This window comes from Ornithodoros turicata, chromosome 3 (assembly GCF_037126465.1).
Source record: "Ornithodoros turicata isolate Travis chromosome 3, ASM3712646v1, whole genome shotgun sequence".
Taxonomy (NCBI): domain Eukaryota; kingdom Metazoa; phylum Arthropoda; class Arachnida; order Ixodida; family Argasidae; genus Ornithodoros; species Ornithodoros turicata.
Genome location: NC_088203.1, coordinates 22443453 through 22456882, shown reverse-complemented (window position 1 = coordinate 22456882; position 13430 = coordinate 22443453). Strand labels below are relative to the sequence as shown.

The following is a 13430-nucleotide window of genomic DNA, read 5'->3' as shown; positions in this document are numbered from 1 at the left end:
ACGTGCACCCCATAAAATCAGCAAAAACCGAAAAAAGTTTGGTGTATAATGCGCACCAATGGATAACAAGCACCACAATCATGCAAGTTCCAGTTATTTGCACCGATAGATAACGTGCAGTGCCCTGCACCTAGGGTTTCCACCAGGCCGGTATTATACCGGCAGGGCCGGTTATCTGCTCGCTCTGCCGGTTGCCGGTAGGAAGGTGATACCGGCAGCCTTTTGCCGCTATTTGTGGCTAAACACCTTTCATAGGGGTTTTTACGGGATTTTCCTTTCAACATTCCACTACAGCTTGAATAAATCTGGAGCACAGACCCAACTCCGTAGTGACCAGTCGTTTTCTTAGTTAATAGTGAGTTTTAGTATACCGTTGATAAGGTTAACTTGCCTATCGGAACCAATCGCAGTTGTGCGTGACTCAGAATCTTATTCACTGATTGGTTCCGGTTGATACGGTTCGACGCAAGTCACCTTATCAACGGTCTGCTAAAACTCTCTATTCATTATTATTATCATTGTTGTCTTGAGCGAGTACGCTCGTTCTTTCTTTCTCTCTCTCTGTATACTCTCCACCCCTCACCCACTTTCCTTTTCCCGCGAACATTTCCTCCTTTCCCTCTATCCCACCTCCTCCCCCTCAGCCGGTATTTTGCACTCCGAAAGGTGGCAACACTACCTGCACCACACTTTTTCTATGTATAATGTGTGCGTTATTAAGGCCCTGTGTTTTAGGGTAAAACCAGTTTTTACCCCCAATTTGCATTACCACCACTTAGGGTAAAACCCGAAAAAACACTGAAACGAACTTTACAAAGTGCCAATCCAGTCACCAATCCAGGCACTAGAGAACACAAAGCATTCGACCATCAGTACAGCTGTTCCGAACCTGATGTCAATTTGAAAGAAGCACTCTTCTAATTTTCCACCCAATATCGCCCAATTTTACCCTGTATTACAGAGCTCCTGAAATTGCACCCAATTTTTACCCCCCCCCCCCCCGAATTTAAAGAGAATAAAGGAGACTTAAGCAACCTACGGAGAGAGCCCACAATGTCGTCTAGGACCAGCTTCTGGGATGCCGTTCTTTCTCCAATCTGTTGCCTCGTGGTTGCAAGCTTCCCTCCTAGCTTATCACCCAAGCTCGTCAGGTGGGATTTGTTCACCTCGTCAATCTCGGATTTCTTCCACAGCTTATGCTGCAGCAAGTCAATGTCTTTTGTTGTCGTTCTTGCAACGGCTACCAGCTGTAGAAAGGGTCAAAAGGTTGAGGTTATTAATACAAACTGCCTGCAGCTCCTCCACAATGCACTTACAGTGGATGCGGTCTGTGACAGGGCAACCTCCGTCTGACTGCGCACTTTGACCAGATGCTGCTGTTCATTACGTTCCATCTCGGTCTTCTGGAGAACCTGAAGAGAAGAAGGAAATTAAGCGACTCGCAGCTCCCACTAAACACGGGACAATGACGCAGATATCACGCACCACTTTAGTGTTGTTCAGTATGTCCTTGGTAACGTCAAGGTCTCGAGAGGTCTCGTTGAGGACCCTAGTCTTTTCCTCGACTTCCTTCTTTGTTGATGCAAACAACCCTGAAAGCTGCAGGTAAAAAAAATGTTGGAGTCACTTTTATACATCCCTATAGCTGTTGCCAGGTGGCATGAGGCAAAGATGAAACTGTTGAGCCGTGTCGCATTTAGAGTTGTAAACTGTGCCACAATTGGCTGAATTGTCATGTACAATTATTTTTTTTTTACCCTTATTTATGCACTGCGATAAACTGAGCAAGCTGTAGCAAAACTAAGAGATGGTATTTACATACAGTATGCATGGTTTACAAATTCAAACCGAATACAGTATAAGTAGGGCCCTGCGTTTTAGGGTAGAACCAGTCTCTGTCCAATTTTGATCACCGCCGTTGGGGTAAAACCCGAAAAATAACAACAATAATAATAATATGGCAATTCAGCCACCAATACAGGTACTGGAGTGCAGAACGCTAAGCACAGCACACTCAGTATGACTGTTTCGCATCTTCTGCGTACCTAAAATGCGAGAACAGCTTATTTTCCTGCCTGATATCGCCAATTTTACAGCTCCTAAAATAAGACCAGATTTTTGCCCCCCCAATTTTCAAAAAACATAAAACCCGAAAACGCAAGGCCCTAAGTATAAGTGAATGCTATTCCTCCGCAAAATTAAAGACCGGCAAGCGCCACGGTGCAGGACCACGAAATATTTCCAGAATTTCCCATCCGAATTTGCCAACTATTAAGACCACAAAATTAACCATTCCTGCAGTACATATGGTTTGGGGGCACCATCCTATACACGTACTGCATGAAAATGTGTGAAATGCTACACCATACTGAGCTCTTATTGTACCCATCTGTAGGCATATGTCCAAAAACACCCGTGTACAGCCAGTGTACCCATTTATTTATTCAATCATTTCCAAGGGGTATTATACAGGGTGTTTGCGGTAACATGTCCAGAAATTATATTTAAAGCGAGCGATAAAAGAAAAGCAAGTGGTACTTTTCTGCTACTTGAATAAGAAGCAGGTACTGCTTCAGCAGTAGCACCTGTTTCTTAGTCATGTAGCTGAAAAGTAGCGCTCATTTCTCTTTTATCGCTCGCTTTAATAAAATTTCTGGACATGTTACAGCAAACACTCTGTACAGTGGATTGGAAATGGCATTATGCAATCACCAATAATAACAGGAACAAATATAACAGTTTGAGGAAATAAAGCAAGCGGCACTGTTTCGACTCCAGAGTCATTACCGGCAAAGGTCAAGCAGAAAGACAAAACTAGAGGGGCAAAATTCAAAGGAGTGAAACACACACATGCGTTAGTGCAGCATCTTTTTTCACACTCGCTAATGAGCAAAATACCTCCTGGACAGTGATGGGAAGTACTCAAGTACTACTTTAAGTACATTTATCAGTGCTTGTACCTTACTTAAAGTACATTTAAATTTGTGTACTTTGTACTGTATTTTAGGTACTTTTCTTTGGTGCTTTCCTTTCAAGTACTCCAGTGCCCAATTGGCAAAACAAACGCAAAACTTGGTCGCAAAATGACTTCTTTCAGTTCATATTAATGAGCCGGCTGTAAACTATCCATTTTTTGTAATTAGCACTCGGCAAACATGGTTGCCAGAAGCTTTTTAAAGATAGCAGTCGAAACATAATTACCTCACCTTTTATCACTACCAAGCGTTACAACGTCCAGCGATACAATCTAAATTTGTAATGTACTTGATGAGTACTTTAAAGTACTTTGCCAAGGACTTTGTACTTTACTTTAAGTACATCTGTAGTATGGTACTTTGTACTGTACTTAAAGTACAACACGTGTTAGTTAAGTACAGTTTTGAAGTACTTTGCCCACCACTGCTCCTGGGCATCATTCGCACTGCAGGCACAGACACAGTATTATGCTGCAAAGAGGAACTGAATGGTGGCATAACTTGCATTATCTCAAAAATCAGGAGGCACCCATCACAACCTTCAATTTCTAGAAAATTTAATTTTTCGGAGGCGCTCCAAAAGGTATCTCAGAAAAAGAAAAAAATTTCCCAAATTGAAGGTTCATTCAGTTATCGTTGCCAAATGGGAACACATAAAAGTCAAAACCCTACGCATAAAATACCCCTATGCCCACTGTTCTTGGGCTACTGTCTAGACACTACTAATTACGTAGCACTGCCCAGTGCACCTCAGAGACCAAACCAAGCCACCAAGCCCCAAGTCCTAACACCGTCACCCGGAATATACCCAAATTTGGTTCACATAAACCCAAACAAAGAATTAAAGTGCAATGCTATGCACTTTTTAGGTGGCTTTGTTATTTTAAAAAATACTAATATTGGTAGTGGGGTAGAAGGGGTATCACGTAAAAAATGTATTTCCACCTGCTGGTCGAAAGCACAAGTACCACCACTGCCAACTTGCTAGGATGGCAGAGGAGGTGTTCCAATCTCCAACTGTACTTTATGGTTTTATATTTGACTCCTCTGTAAAAAATTGTAGTGCTGGTAATTTCTATGTTAGCTGCTATGTCAGTTAGCAATTGGGGGAAAAAAGCAAGGGTACCAGTGGATGCACAGACAGCAGCAAGCTCTATGGCACTAATGGTAGAAGTGCAAGGGTGCAGGCGAGCTGCTACATTGGTACATTTTGGCTGGTACATTTTTTATGGCACTAAGTACGTAAATTGCAGGCACGGCACTTACAATTTGCAGTTTCTCCGTCAGTGCAGCAAGCTGTTCACATTTCTCCATAATTTCTTGCGACTGAGTGTTCAGCCTCGTTTCCATGTTCCTGTACGAAACAGGCGATTATAGTAAGAATGCCACTCACCTTTCATACGAATGGTACCTTAACCGATTAACATGCAGAAGGAGTACCAAGAAGAGGGCACGACAGTGCAGTCCAGTAAAATATCCCTAGCACAAAGCATATGTCGGCATTTTCCCCCAAGAATTATTTCAACATCACATCATGATCGGAATTCTGCGCAGGCCATCACATCATATCATAACTAGAGTCTGAAGTTTCCAGGAATTTTTTTTTTTCTCAATTCGAGGGGAAAAACTTCCAGTATGCTAAATTCGGGGAGAAATCAGGCTCTATTGCTCAAACGAACTGCACTGGGTTGGTACAAACAATTATGTAATTGTGTCTGCTGCCAAACAAGCTAGTGTGCATTCCTACAGTGAGGACAATTTGTTGGGTGACAATCCAGTTTCACCTTAAAGGGACAACCTTCAATTCAGGGCTGGGGCAAATTCGGGGAAGAAACGGCTTAAACCCTAGGACTTCAGGCTCTAATTATAACCGTTGTTCATTCGACCTCGCCACAACATGGCCTTTCATTAAACCTCAACTTCAACATCACATCACCTCATAGCCCTTCACATTCTATCTCACATTCTCCGTAATGTGATGGGGAGTGAGGCTGGTGCTGAAGGCCATCACGAATGAATTTGCCGACCTATGGCACAAAGTCATAAAAACTGGAAATACGGTGGGTATAAGTGAAATGCCAAAAGTTTTAGTGTAGCAGTCATGTATAAGGATATTTTTTTTTAGCAGACATTGTTTCACTATGGAACCATCAATAGACAAACTTGAGGAAAAACAACATAACATAGTAGCTAACAGGTGCTCCAATGCGTAGTTTAAAAAACGCAGAGCAGGTAATAGTTTCTGAAATGACGCATTCCTCACTTAGTTAACGAGGTTCTAACATGATGCCAATACCTGTAGTTTTCTTCATCAACAAAGATGCCATTCTTCTCCCGAGAGGCAACCAGGTCTCTCCGCAGCCGTTCAATTTCTTCCGTGTATTCCTGTTGAGCAGCAATTGGAACACTTCTCACTGAAGCAGATTTTAGTGGGTACGCTTTCGCAAAGCTGTAGCCAAACCGTCTTTAGCTTTAGTTAGCCCGAAAAGTAGAACCATATGAGGGGTGCATCAATTATGAAGGAAAAAAGAAAATGCTGGATATAATTTGCTCCCGACTGCTCTTTATTGCCAGACGAAGGAGAAAGTCAGTTCAATGCCTAGTTCACGAAGCAGACTGAGGGGAAAGTTGAGGCTGCGGTATTGTTGGTTAACTGAAAGCGTAAACTAGTTGCAAAAATTCAAGGATGGAATGGAAGGAATTATAAACGCCCAGCTCTCATGACAGTGTTTTAAGTCTAGAGGAATGCTTACTTCAGTCTACTTACACCATACCTTTATCAAAGCCTAAATTTAGTAAAGAGAAAAACTCAAAGCACCGATTGATTGTTTGCAGTAGAATAGCTTACCTTGATTAATGTGCGCTTCGTCATCTTCTGGTTGATTTCCGGTCGGTTTGTGATGTTCTTGGCGCGATGGGCATAGTCGAGGGTGCTCAACGTCTCATCCAGGTTGATCATCGCCGGCGAAATGGTTGCGATGATCGATGTCTTTGTGCGGCCACCAAGGGAGTCTTGCAGAAGCCTTGTCAGTTTGCTTTCCCTGCAGCAGCAACAAATGTGCTCAGTGTTCATCAGTGCAAAAAAGTGAGAGATGTTTCCTTTGTTTAACGCTCGTCCCCTCTTCCGGTCCACACTTTCTCGTTTGCACAGTTCTCACATCACGAATGCTGTTTAGCATTATATTAGGGCTCGGGATCTAGTAACACGTTTTTGAGACTTTCATTTAAAACATTTCCGTTTAAACGTTTCTGGAGGGTCAAACCGTGCACATGTAATGCAGTTAGCAATAGCAGTACATTGGATATTGTCGGGCTTTAGTTCAGCAGTTGTAAAATAGGGTAAAATCTGGCAATATCGAGTGGAAACTTTGAGCATTTTTATTATCGCTTCCTTACAGAGAGAGGAGGCACCAAATCATCCCAGATTGTTGACGTTGCAGTTATACAGGAACAAAACTACTGCCCATGTAGAAGCAAGAAGAACACATCATGTTTTATTTTGAGTTGGTCAGGCAGGACTGGGCACAATATGAACTTTGTAGCGAGAACACTTTGCAAAAATAAGTTTCCCACCTGTACGGTACGTGGGGCGCTTTATCAACGAGGGATGTGATGACCCTGCCAAGGGTGAGAAGGCTCTGGTTGATGTTGCCTGAAAAACGAAGGCAAATACGAAGACGACACACACATTTCAGAAGAGCCTTAATTTTTTCCTCGGTTAAATTAACACACCCACCCGCACCATCCTGATTTCAGGTTAAATAGTGCAGTAACTGTGCGTAGACATGGTTGATGTTTTGGATAAGATAAAGTTACGTGTCATTGCCTCAAAAACGCAAGTTTCTTCACAAAAGAGAAATGGCATGGGTATAACAGGAAGGGTGCACCTGTTTACAAGAACCCCAGAGCATAAAACTTCACCCACCTGCTTCTCGTGCACGACGGTCGACAGCTCCCGAACGGCCAATGTTCTCGCTGCCCGCCAAGTCCACCTGAGACACGAGAGCAGCGATAAGAAAATGGCGGGGACGAGAAAATATCGCCGGTTAACAGACCAAGTTGAGCTTCCCAGTCTTTAGGAGTTCTTCACCGTCATCAGTGTTCTCGCGGATGTGGACTGTGATCGAGAACAGTGTGTGGCTGCGAGAGGACGTGGCGTTCATCAACGTTGCTGCCGTCTGACGCTTTGCGGCTCCTTTTTCGAGAATGAAGAAAACCTCGTCGCGTGTATGCACCGTGATCTCCTCCAGACCTTGAATGATGACAGAGCCCTGAAAGATGGATGACGTGCAAGCTTTAATGGGAAGAAGAAGAAGGAGGGTTAAACACATGCCGGTACCAGAGGACACAAATAATCGATCAAAGGGAGGAAGAGGGGGAGTTGGTGATGTCGCTACAATGCAGCACTGAGACGGGACGAAGGGCGGTTAAAACAAGGAGACAAACGTATTGAGAGTTTGCAGATACGTTTGTCTCCTTGTTTTAACCGCCCTTCGTCCCGTCTCAGTGCTGCATTGTAGCGATATGACACAAATAATATTGGCTTTATTAGTGAAGTATTCTGCAAGGCTTAAAATTTCACATGGCTAGGAAAAGGGCTGGCAAGAAGTTTGGAAAATGCAGAATGAGGGCAGTGGAGGAAGTTACTGCACATTTGTTCCTCTGCATGCCATATTTTCTACATACGTACAGTTAAAGGAGTACAGAGGGTCGTCCAAAACATTTTCAGATTAAGACGTCTGATGAAAGTGTGTGTGTGTCATTTTACCAAACAGCTCAAAAGGTTTGGATGCGCGCAATTTGTTTCCCAGAAAAAATTCAAATAAACGTAGCTCCGAGTGTTTCACCCACTTGCTACTCAGGGTATAACGACGAGGAGAAGGTATGACGCCATGTCACCGATGACTTTACAGGGGCAACTCGTTCTGGTTCGCTGGTCAGTGGGGGTCAGCACCCAGTCCCTTTGACACCGTAAACCAGTTTTGCCAGTTCCCCCGGAGAACTGGGGATAGAAGGAGCAGCTGAATCATGACCGAGCCAGGAGCAATGCTTTTTCAGCACCCGGAACAGCCGAGTAGCAGACGACAGCTGAGTAACAGACAACATTTCTCTGGACCAATCAGAGAGCGTGGCCCCTGTAGCGTCAGCGCGAGGTCCCAGGCAGATCATAGGCTGGTACTGGTATCCACAGCCGTTGCGCACGGTTGCTTTTTGCGGCAATTTCCCCAATAATTATGTCTATGGAGCGAATTAATTCTTATGGTGCATCTTACTGGCCTGTTTAGCACTTTTATACAAAGAAAATTGGGTGTTTAAAATGATTTCTGTGCCACTTTAAGCCTTCCTGTAACAAATTTCACAAAGAAATTAAATCCTCAAACTGCTCAACTGTTGAGAAGAATGAAAAGTATTGCAAATCTCATCCTATTTGGGGTTTCTTCGCAGCACGACATTATTTTTACTATTATTTTGTTATCATTTTTATTACGGATCCAGTGTGTTACTGAATCAGGCAAGCCCCACTGGGCACATTTTATCCTGTTTGCCATAAGGGACTAAGTAGTGAAGCAAAAGCTAGCACAGGCAATGGAGAAGCACAACATTTCATTAACAATGAAGCAGGATAACACCAGCAAAGGAAAAAAAAGGGCTCCGACAACACTGCTCAATTTGATAGTTCCATACTGGATTGTGGCAGGAACATCTGCGTATTATCAAGTCCCGCAGCTGTCACAGCAATCCCAAATTATTTCACTCTTCCGTTCTTCAGTCACTCTTCCTAACCATATCTAAGATTTTCCAACATGTCCCACCTTTTTGGTGGAGTCCTCAAAGATTTTGAGCTTCGTCGTGTCCTCGTGGGCACTGAGCAGGTCGAACAATTCTTCGTTGTATAGTTCGAGGAAGGAGACACGGATGGTGAACTCTAGGTCCAAGCCCTGGAGGGTTTCGAACAGCTGGTGAAGCGTGCGCGGTATAATGCCGGCTGATGGGTCTTGGTTCCAGCTTAGGTTCATGTTGGATCGTTCACCCTCCATGGTGTATGTTTTCCCTGTGCCTGTCTGGCCATAGCTAGTAAGAGAAAGCAGACTATTAGAGCACGGATTTTCATGCAAATGCACCTTTTTTTTTCTTGATACAGTTTCGTATATGGATGATGAAAAAACGCTTTTGGTCTTGGTTTAGGACAGATCAGAAGGGTTCTATGGCAGTGATGGCCAGTAGTTAACTACATGTAGTTAAACTACTAGTTAAACAACCTGATTGTAGTTAAAAAGTAGTTATCAACTACTTGCAGAAATCTAGTGGCAACTACTAGTTAAACTACTATTTTAAGTAGTTAACTACAGTAGTTAGGTTACTGAAGGCGCCAACTACTTCCGATTGTGCCGTAAGCTTTACGGCACGATTGTGCTTCCAACTTTTACCTTGAGCTACTTGTTTGATGAGAACGGAGGTGCAGAGCAATTGTGTCGTGCATATGTACTAAATCTTCACTTTTAATGCTTGTCTAGTGAAGCCTCATTTGCTGCGAAATAATTCTGCAACTTAGTTTATCACGTAGGTACAGAAAGAATCCCGCCGCAAGCTTTGTATTTGACGATCGTAGCAATGGCTTGAGCCAAAGTTTATTATTGCTTGTGATTCATATTTAGGTGTCCAAGAACACTACAAGGGATTGGTGTTGGTGGACATCGTTAAGTAGTTATAGATGTAGTTAAACTACATTGCAGTAGTTAAAAAAGTAGTTTTAACTACTCAACTGAAAAGTAGTTGAACTACTAGTTAAACTACTCAATCACAAAATAATTAGTAGTTATAGTTAAACTACTGTAGAAGTAGTTAGTGGCCATCACTGTTCTATGATGCATATGAATACATGTTTTGGACGTCGTGGCATATTTTGCGAGAGAAGCTTGAGTGCAAGAGGTTACTTTTTTCATGAATATAGTTTTGCTGTTTTTTGGGATGGCATTGCATAGTCTTTCCCAAAAATTCTGGTAGGAATCCAATATTTTCCATGTTTTGGTGGGGTGAGGTGCAGTCCGTACCCTGGCTGCTCCATCCTCCGATGGACCGTATTTCACCTCCGCCACCTCACCGTTACGAAGACTGGCTGTGTTTGCATTTTAATCGGCATGATGTAATGCCGAACGCAAAGCCATGGCAAAACAAGCCTGAGCAGGAGGAACACTAAAAACATGAACATACATGTATGTTCATGTTTTTCATGTTGGCCGTGCTCAGGCTTGTTTCATCATGGGTCTAGTCCACTAGCTAGCCTGCATGTACACCATTTTATCAACCACGAACACAAAGCCTTTGGCTCCACGCTTTATATATGTGGTGCAAGTATTCTTTGCCGTGTGTAGCTTTATTTTGCTGTGTTATCCCTAATAAAACACTCTTTTTACAAATAGGCACCTAGTGCATCGCTTTTGTACAAAGAACAATGAAAAACATTGAGGATTTTTACTGCATATTCTGAAGATTTTTACTGCATGGCTGTATGCATATTTCGGGAGTTTTTAGTGCAGATTTATACATTGAGGATTTTTACTGCATATTCTGAAGATTTTTACTGCATGGCTGTATGCATATTTTGGGAGCTTTTAGTGCAGATTTATCCGCGCTCTACTGGTTATTAATACTGGACACACATAGGCATTAGAAATTTTGTTAACACAGAACACATTCTCCGGTGTCACATGGAGTTCGCTCCCCCACATTTCCGCTCTGCCTGCACAGAAAAAAAAAATCTTCATATTCCAGGCTGGACTTAAACCACAGCCTTCTCAAGTGAAATGCCTCATGACAGAGCTTCTGTCAGAGTGCCACGCTTACAATACTCAGTAAGAGTATGTAAGTGCAGACAAAGTCGCGAATGCAGAACCACCCAGTCCAGACGACAGCATGAGCAAAGATGACATATTCATATGACACATATTTCATACGACACATGCAGCAAAATGATGGTATTACAACACTTGCACAGAATGCACTCTGCATACAAGCAGCTGCAAGGATCTGTAAATTTGCTAGTAGCACTAACAGTTGCATAAATTAACAGTGATAAATTTTGGAATTTTGTCACAGTGGGCTTCTTAAGAGACATGCACAAAGAAAAGGAACAACAGAGGAACTTACGCAAATACTGTACAGTTATAGCCCATGAGGACTTCATTGATGATGGGCCCCATGACAGCCTGGTACACTTCAATCTGTTACAGGTCAACACAAAATATACAAGCGTTGCATATTTTAAGCAGCTAATAAAGCATCTTTGTCACCACCTATCTCACCTGCTGAGCGGTGCCAGGAAAGACATGGTCAAAGGAGAAGGCCTTGTTCCTATCTGGGCAAAGACGGTCCTTGACGAGGACCTCTTTCTTGTCCTGTTTGATTTCGACGACGGAGGCGCTACCGGATTTCTTCTCACTGGCAGTCTGTGGCCTACACATCGATACAGTAGACTCTCGTTAATTCGAACTCTTGGAGGCCACAGCAATTTATTTGAATTATCAGATGTTTGAATTATCAGACATGCCTCAAAATATGAGCTACAGGAGAAAATTATGTCATGGGGGGGTATAAGTCATGTGCTGGAGGTCGCTGACAATGATCTATAATTGATTGTCGTGACTGCTGTAACTCGCATCATGCAAATCCGACTGCTACTACATTTGGCTGGCTTCCCAGTTGACACCAGTTTCTGCTTTTTTCTGGTAGGATTCACCCACAAAATAGTAGACCAGGACCTTCTGTAGCCCTTTTATGCATAGAATGGGTGCTCTGTCAGCATGCAAATAGCTTGTCAAAGTGTCAGCCTTTTTTTTTTTTCCATCTTTTGTTGGTAGGGAAATTCTACCCGTTGGTGAAAAGTTTTAATTAAGGGAAGGTGCAGTTTGAATTATTCAGCTTTTCAATACATGGAAAACAGAGCAGGCCAAACAAAAATTCCAGATTTGTTCGAACTAACCAAAAGTTTGAATTATCAGGGTGTGAAGTAACGAGCCTACTGTAGCTGCTTTACAACATCCACCTTTTGAATGCTTGTACAGTGCTCGCAACTTCTAACCAATCTCCTGTTAGCGCGACCTCGTTCCGATAAGCGCCACACTGGCAGCGAACATCGCAATCAGTATCGGGTCTGACCCATTTTCTTTCAAGGGGTGGCAGAATATCGACACGCTGTTGCTTGTTGTCAACACACGCAGAAACAGACTCGACAAAACACAAAATATGGAGAAATTTTCGGGATTACCTTGCAACGCGTCTGTTCTGCCACTAATATCTTTGACTAAGATTTTGACAAGTTTGCTATAAATTGCTGTTTGATATGAGGTAGTGATAATTTGTGAAGTCCAAAGCACGAAGGCTCAGCTTTTTACTAAGTCACGACATTTGAGACTCCCGCAGCCCTCATGCTGGAGGCTGCACCGGACATGGCCAGCTGTAGAGAAGGGTAAGTGAAATGGAGCTGGATGGAATATTATATGAGTCACGAAATTGTTGCACAATGTTGAAATATAAAAATTCATTTGTGTGTATGTGACTGTGGGCCTTACATTCGTAAGCCATGACTATCAAGTGCTTTTGCCAGCAACGCACATGGACAAATGTCGTAAACAATGTTTCGAGGGTGGGACTTTTTCCCCCACTTTTATTCATTCACTTCAGTTTTTAATTTTTCTTTTTAGTTGACTTGTTTACTTGTGGCTGACTATAGCTCGCGTTTCTGGATAAACTATTGATCAGCTGACAGCTGCGACTAACAACTACTGAATTTTAAGGGTTACAGTACAGAAAGAAAAGTTTACAAATATAATAGAGGATGCCATTCATTTCTTGCTGCCAATTCCTATTGCAATAAAGAGTGCGAACTCCTGTTGTTTCGCCGGAAAAGCGTAATTTGCACAAGCAACTCCATGAGAACAAGAGACAGGTGCAAAATCAAGAGTTTAAAAAAAAAATCCAAGTTTTCCAGACCTGAAAATGGCATTTGCAAACAAGTGTATCAAGGGCCAGTGGGAACCATGGCATGGCGTGGTTTGACGTCTTGGTTCCTCCGCGCACGCTGACGAAAAGATGCAGTCGTTTAGTAGTTTGAGAAAGTATCGTGAAAAAAGCAGTGACACCATGACACCGTCGTTTTAGCTCGATGATATATTTGGCCGTAGCATATGGAATACCTCGCCCGCCATGAACAAAACATGCACGCAAGTGCTTGTACGACCCAAGTTGTTGGACCACTCACGAATGAAAGCTAGCGTACCTGCAACGTACAAACACTTGTATGTGTTGGTTTTTCCTCAACATTTCTTGACGCTTCCACTGAAGAGTGCTGCGAATAAAAACAGGACGACAAACACTGACGAGACCGTGTTTTAAAAGCGTTCCATTCCACGGCGCGCGCTCATTGGTTCACTGTCGTCAAATCCGACCAATGAAATG

The 13430-nt window shown here is 42.9% G+C and overlaps 1 protein-coding gene across 2 annotated transcripts in view; it reads right to left on the bottom strand.

Moving 5' to 3' along the window:
• LOC135388284 (kinesin-like protein KIF11) overlaps positions 1 to 13401 on the bottom strand; it is a 37587-nt gene extending 24186 nt beyond the window's left edge. Inside the window, exons 1-13 of one of the 2 annotated variants that reach the window (XM_064617724.1) lie at positions 13252 to 13401; positions 11279 to 11429; positions 11124 to 11197; positions 8789 to 9047; positions 7031 to 7246; positions 6901 to 6967; positions 6549 to 6627; positions 5824 to 6016; positions 5272 to 5360; positions 4242 to 4329; positions 1486 to 1599; positions 1317 to 1412; positions 1040 to 1247 (exon numbers count right to left, since the gene is read on the bottom strand). In XM_064617724.1, coding sequence (XP_064473794.1) covers positions 1040 to 1247; positions 1317 to 1412; positions 1486 to 1599; positions 4242 to 4329; positions 5272 to 5360; positions 5824 to 6016; positions 6549 to 6627; positions 6901 to 6967; positions 7031 to 7246; positions 8789 to 9047; positions 11124 to 11197; positions 11279 to 11429; positions 13252 to 13295 — 1678 coding nt within the window. In that variant the 5' untranslated portion in view covers positions 13296 to 13401. Of the gene's footprint in view, positions 1 to 1039; positions 1248 to 1316; positions 1413 to 1485; positions 1600 to 4241; positions 4330 to 5271; positions 5361 to 5823; positions 6017 to 6548; positions 6628 to 6900; positions 6968 to 7030; positions 7247 to 8788; positions 9048 to 11123; positions 11198 to 11278; positions 11430 to 12965; positions 13191 to 13251 lie in introns of those variants that run through there. The other variant, XM_064617723.1, reaches the window with a different exon arrangement.
• Between the last annotated feature and the right edge of the window lie 29 nt (positions 13402 to 13430).